We start from the raw sequence: 6,202 nt of genomic DNA, 5'->3' as shown, positions 1-6,202 counted from the left end.
CCTCGTGTCCAGTTGCTCCTGGGCAGAGGAGCGGGTGCCGCCCTGAGGCCCAGCTGCTGGCTCCACCAGGGTCCCAGGGCCTCCGCCTCCGCTCCCAGCCCATTGCTTGGCCCAACGACACCGGCGGTGCCTGTCTGGCCACGTGTCTGCAGTTTGTCCCTCCTGGAGACCACTTCGGCCACCCACCTGGCCTGCTCCATGGTCACTGTGCAGCTGTCAGGGCCCTGGCTGAACCAGCTGCCCCCCGATCCCGCGGAGGCTGTGGGCCCCCGGGCCTTGTCTCTGTCCCATCTTGGGGAGTGTGGGCAGGCAGCGAGGCCTCCTGCTCTTGATGAGGGCTGCTCAGACCTGGTCCCCACAAGCCCTGAGGACCCCTATGCCTATTTCATGGAGGGGGCTGAATGAGGGGTGCCTCCCACACGAGGAGCCAGGATGCGGTGTCGAGTGGGGGCGCACACATTCTGACCACCCTGACTGCCATCTCTCAGCGCGTAGGAACCTCTGGGGCGAGATCCTTAGAGCACAGCCCCAAGGGGCAGAGGCCCCCCAGAGGGAGGGGAGGGGCAGGGGCCATGCCTGGCGCCCCAGTTCCCATGCGGGGCTGTCGAAAGGAGTCTGGCGCTTTCCCTCCCAAACCCCCCGCCTCCCCTCTCCTCTCTCCAACCCTCAGAGACTCCCCGAAAGTCCTCTCCTTCTTGCAAAGCCCGAGTTGAGGGAGTCACTTGGACTGGGAGTGAGGAAGTGACCTGGTCACTTAGAGACGGAACAGGAGCAGGCGGACCCGTGTCCTCCCCCTCATAGCCCACTACGAATCACTTCGCCCCTTCTCCACTCTTCTCGACGCCCCGGGAGACAGCACGGCCACCAGACAGCGAGTTGCTTGTGTCACCTGCTCTTTATTGGCTGCCGTGAGCTGCACTCTCATGGGTGACCAGACACCCGAGGAGCGGTACTACAGAGAGGAAGGTGGAGGGAGGGTGGCCGAGAGAAGCAGGCTGCCGAGGGCCCCAGCACGCGGAGCCTCTGCCCGCCCGACCTCAGGGCCCAGGGACACGTCGGCAGGCACGTGGCTCAGCCCTCACCCACTTCCAGGGGTCAGAGGCACCTGGTGGCCCCGGAGATCCAGAGGTGGCTCAGCAGGGTGTTCTTCTGACCTCGTGGTCAGCCAAGGCTGGCCTGCGTCCCCTGGGCGGGCAGGGCTGTGGTGTCGAGGAGCTGGGGTGGCTGTCACTCCCACCGACTGGCTGGTGTTGGGACCCAGGGGGCCCCCCCGCAGTCGCAGCACCTGAGGCCGAGGCCCGAGGCTCTCCCGGGCACTCTCTCAACCCCCATCCCTCGCAGAAGGAGAAAAGGAAACGGAAAAGTCGGAAGCAAAGGAAGACGAACGCCCCACTTTCTAGGGCCCCCGATGGCTGGGTCGTGGGGGCAGCAGCGGGCGGCAGCCGAGGCCGAGGCCGAGCTTAGGAGGAGGGCGCAGAGCTGGGCTTCTCCTCCCGCGACACGGGGATGGCTCGTTCGCTGTGACCGGCGTCCACGCCAGACGGGACCTTGGGGCCGGAGAAGGTCAGCATGCCGTCGGCGGACAGGGAGCAGGACAGCGCCGACTGGTCCACGTTGGAAGGCAGGCGGTAGCGGCGGTGGAACTCGCGGGAGATGTAGCCGTGGTCGTCCTGCGGAGCGGGGCGGGGGTCAGAGGCGCGTGGGAGGGGCAAAGCCAGCTCTCCCAGGGCGGGGCTGCGGGGGGGGGGGTGTCTGGCTCCTCCCGAGGCTAAGCCCCGCCCCCCGCTCCCCACACTGAGGTCCCCGCCCGCCCAGACCACTCGCTGCCAGGAGTCAGCTCTTCGGACCCGGGTCGCTCTGAAACCTCGTGGCCCCGCGACCCCGTTAAACTGCGACCCCACAGTCCTCTCTGCCCGATCGAGGGTCCCTGTGGTCCCTCCGGAGGGTGGAAAGCCACCGAGCACAGAAGGCCCGCTCGCCCTGGACAGCGCTGGACCAGGCGCGGCCCTCGTCCCCTGCTCCCGCAGGGGGAAGGGCCAAGCAGGCAGCGGGCCGGGCTGTGGGCGGGACAGTCCGCGTGGCCTCTACCGCCGAGGGGCCCAGGACGGCGGGGCACAGACACCAGCCGCCCCTCCACACCCCGAGGAACCCCCTGGTCTCCGACCCGGCCCCAGGAAGCTGAGACTCTGCTGGCATCGTACCCTCAGGACCCTCCGCGTCCCTGCACGTGGGGACGTCACGCACCTGTGGCCACCCGCGGGCTCTTCCCGGCTCCGCCTGAGACCCTGCCTCCTCCAGCCGCAGCGCCCAGGCTCCCTCATGCCCCCATCCCACCTTGTCCCAGCCGCAGGACCGGCCGGCCACGGGCCCCCTGAGCTCGGCTGTGCCACCTGCCAACTCGCGAGAATGGGGGCGCTGGTCGCCAAGGGCTGCTGCGAGGTGAGGTGACCGTGCGAAAACAAGCGAAGCGCTGGGCGTGTCCGTAAGTGCCACCTGCGCTGTCGTCACGGCTCCCGCTCCGAGGCTGGGTTCACGTGAGCTTGCCCCGGGCACGAGCATTTCCAGGGCTGCTTCTTAACCCGTCACACGGGAGATTTGGGGGAGCTGGGACAGCCCTTCCCTGGGCGGCTGCGTAAGCACAGGTGGGCGTGGCAACCCCGCCCGGGAGAAGCGCCTGGGTCGGGGACCAGAGCGCCCCCTGCCGGCCGCGGCGCCCAGACGGGAGGCCGACCCACCTGCCGCTCGTTGTGCTTGCCGTGGATCTCCACGAAGTCCTCCTGCACCTTCACCGTGAGGTCCTCTGGGGAGAAGTGCTTCACGTCCAGGAAGATGACAAACTTGTCCCGGTCAGATCGGACCTGAAAGGCAAAGGCGCGTGTGGGTCTCCCAGGGCCGAGGCTCAGGGACCGAGGGAGTGCGCCCTGGTCCCCGCGGGGCTGCCCAGAGCGCCCAGTGCAGACCAGAGACTGGCCAGAGGTGTGGGTCGCAGCTCAGACCTCTCCTTCCACGCACCTGGGGACAGAATCCCAGGAACCCCTGACCCTCGAATGCGCCTGGGGGTTCAAGGCAGCGATGTCTGTTGATGCTGGTTGGAATGTGTTGACTGGCTGGTTACGGCTGAGTAACTGGTTGTAGGTTGGTTAGCTTATTAGGGGTTGGTTCGCAGGCTGGTTAGGGTTGGCTGGCTTGTTGGGGAATTTGCTTCTGGTTGGTTGGTGGGGTTGGCTGCTCGAGGCTGGCTAGTTGGAGTGGTTGGTTGGCTGATTGGGAGCTGTGGCTGGTGAGGCTGGCCTGGTTGGTGGGGTTAACGCTTCGTTGGGAGCTGGCTGGCTGGTCAGGTTGGCTGGTTGGTGGGATTGGCTGGCCTGGTGGGGTTGGCTGGTTGGTGCAGGGTTGGCTGGCTGGTCGAGGTTGGCTGGTTTGGTGGGGTTGGCTGGCTGGTCAAGTTGGCTGGTTGAGTGGGGTTAGCCTGGTTAAACTGGCTGATTAGGGCTGGCCAACTGGCTGGTCTGAGAGCTGGCTGGCTGGTCTCCAGGGTTGGCTGGCTAGTCCAGAAGGATGGCTGGCTGAGAGCTGGTGGGGCTGGCTGGCTGGTTGGGGCACAGTTGGGGGCTGGTTGGGGCTGGCTGGCTGGCTGGTTGGGGGCTGTGGCTGGCTGGTTGGGAGCTGGCTGGTTGGGGGCTGGCTGGCTGGTTGGGAGCTGGCTGGCTGGCTGGTGGGGCTGGTTGGGGCTGGCTGGCTGCTTGGGGCCAGTTAAGGCTTGCTGGGTGGTGGGGGGCTGGTTGGGGCTGGTTGGGGAGGCTGGCTGGCTACAAGCTGGATTTGGGGGCTAGCTGGCACGGACGGAGTGAGACTGGCTGGTTGGGAGCTACAGCTGGCAGCTGGTTGGGGGCCTGGCTGGCTGGCTGGATTGGGGCCCAGCTGGCTGTTGAGGGGCGGTGGGGCTGGCTGGCTGCCCGGAGACTGGTTAAAGGGCGGTTGGGAGCTGGCTACAGGCAGTTGGGGCTGGCACAGCTGGCTGGGGCACAGCAGCAAGGGCTGGCTGGCGGATGCCCTGGTTTCTCGCATCTGTCCATCAATAGCCCAGGTGCTGTCTTTTCACATCAACTGGCCAGGCCGCCCGCTGTGCGGCTCACAGACCCCTTCCCTGCGTCTCTCCTGACTGCACGCGCCCAGAATATTCCCGTGGGCTCTTTTGGCCCCAAGTGGATTGGCGCTGTTTTCAGGTGGTGGGACTGTTGACCTGGGGTCAGTCTCAGCTCAAGGAGCGGGGGCTGGTGGCTCTCGTCACCTTCCCTTGGGCCTGGCCTCGGGCACCTGGGCAGACGCGGGACGAGCCCACTCTCTGCAGCTCTGCTGGCCGCGGAGGGCTTCAGGTGGGAGGCCCTCCTCTGGGGATCTCGGGCAGCACCCCCCCACCCAGGCTTCCTGCCGGAGGGGAAGCGGGGCAGCCGCTGGACACACAGCTAGCGTCTGCCATCGAACTTGCCTTGGTGGGGTTGCTCTTGGGGCTTCCAGGATGTGGTTGGTGCATTACAAACCACATATGGGTCATGAGCTGATGGGAGGAAAAGACAGCGTCGGGCCCAGGCGGCTCCCTCCCTGACCCCTCCCCGGAGGCTCGGGGGGCTGAGCTGTGGAGCACCCGCCGCCTCACCTCGGAGATGCCGGAGTCCAGCACGGTGCGGAAGAGGGACTGGCGGTAGTAGGGGCTGATGGTGGAGGATAGGAAGGGCAGCAGGTCGTACTCGAAGAGGCCCTCGCCGAAGAACTGGTCGAACAGCCGGCTGGGGTAGAAGGGCCCCAGCGCGCGCTTGAACCAGGGGTGCTGGATGGCGATGTCCATGCTGGCTGTCGGCACTGCAGGCACCCGGGGCTGGCGGGACTCAGGCAGGGGGCCTCTGGGCAGCACACTGGGAAGCCGGGGCGCCGGCCGCCCTATATACGCCTGGGGCAGAATGCGGGCATTAGGGGGATTTGTCTGGAACGCGTGAGCTCAGGAGGGAGGCTGCCCCGTCAGCAGAAACGTGGCCGCCGCTCCCAGCCCTGGGCACTGGCCAGCACGGAGCCCTGGACGCCAGGAGGATGGCAGTCCCCGGGCATCTCTGCGAGGCTCAGTGCCCACTCTCGGGGGGTGGCGAAGGCTCATTGTCTGGGAGACTGAGACACAGAGAACTAGACAAGTGGCCCAGAGGCCCCAGCGCCTGGGGTGAGGGTGCACCGCTTTTCAGAACAGAATTACCTGTTACCTCTTCCTGACAGCAAAAATTCTGCATATTTGTAGAGGTCTCGGGAAAGACAGAAAATACCAAACAATAACAAGGCCTGTTGTTCCTGCACAGGGTCCCCTGTGCCGGGGTCTGCGTGTGCGTGAACAGGTGGGCGGTGTGGCTTTACAGAGGGAGCCCACCCCCCGGCTCACCCCGGCGTCATCCCTGTGAACGTGGTCCTCCCCTGGGCACGGTGACACCATGGCCCTTAAGCCAGGTGGCCTGTCAGGCCTGTGACTCGTCCGTGCCATCACCGTCATCCGCACGGCCTGGCTCTTGTTTGGTTCCTGTCTCCGTGGCCCCATCCAGTTACTGCTCGGGACTCATCCCCGGCGGCGGGGCCTGTCACCCATTGGCTTTCAGGCTTTCGATGTTTCTCAGTTTTAAGACTTTTGATGTTTTTCAGTAGCTGGGCCTCAGGGGAGCACTATACGTACCCCACCCACAGTGTCATAGACGGATGCCATTCCGTCTATGGAGAAAGCTGTTTAACGCACGAGCCGGACAGTGAGGAGCTGGTGTTTGTCGAACGCGGGCACGCTCAGACCAGCCAGAGAGCTTTGCCAATTCACCTCCCAGCCCTGGACCTAGCTCTGCAGGAAAGAGCAGGTCTACCTGGTGTGTGAGCAGATTGTAGCTGATGCACCCAAAATGGTATCGCTGTTTGAAGTGGGAATCTCAGAGCACCCCTAACCATCTCCCCTAACCAGCTGGGCTCCCTAGCAAACCCTTCCTCCCGCTTTTCTGAGCGCCTGCTGGGTGCCTAGCACTGGCCAGCTGGGGGAGGGGGAGGTTTAAGGGCCCTGGAAAATCTGGAAATGCCACCGTATGTGGCAAGTAGGTCCCAACACCCCCTAGTTCACAGACTGGGACAGTGGGGTTAGGAAGTTTAACCTGTGTGCCCAGACTGCCAGACTTGGAGGAGGGGAGGG

At 65.3% G+C, this 6,202-nt stretch overlaps 1 protein-coding gene across 4 annotated transcripts; it reads right to left on the bottom strand.

Moving 5' to 3' along the window:
* Positions 1–876: 876 nt before the first annotated feature.
* On the bottom strand, positions 877–5,732 carry CRYAA (crystallin alpha A). Of its 4 annotated transcripts, XM_039857647.1 has the most exons (4): positions 4,658–4,861; positions 4,490–4,558; positions 2,736–2,858; positions 877–1,670 (listed from the first exon to the last, which is right to left on the bottom strand). In XM_039857647.1, the coding sequence occupies exons 1-4, from the start codon at positions 4,844–4,846 to the stop codon at positions 1,461–1,463; spliced, it is 591 nt and encodes a 196-aa protein (XP_039713581.1). In that variant the 5' UTR covers positions 4,847–4,861; the 3' UTR covers positions 877–1,460. The 4 variants fall into 4 exon arrangements, 3 of the variants coding, with proteins under 3 accessions (XP_039713581.1, XP_039713579.1, XP_039713580.1); XM_039857645.1 differs by lacking the exons at positions 2,736–2,858; positions 4,490–4,558; positions 4,658–4,861 and adding an exon at positions 2,245–2,643; XR_005651687.1 differs by lacking the exons at positions 2,736–2,858; positions 4,490–4,558; positions 4,658–4,861 and adding an exon at positions 2,391–2,690 and having other exon boundaries at positions 1,542–1,670.
* Between the last annotated feature and the right edge of the window lie 470 nt (positions 5,733–6,202).

This window comes from Pteropus medius, unplaced genomic scaffold, assembly GCF_902729225.1.
Source record: "Pteropus medius unplaced genomic scaffold, Ma_sr-lr_union100, whole genome shotgun sequence".
Classification (NCBI taxonomy): Eukaryota; Metazoa; Chordata; class Mammalia; order Chiroptera; family Pteropodidae; genus Pteropus; species Pteropus medius.
This window is presented reverse-complemented; position numbering and strand designations above follow the sequence as displayed.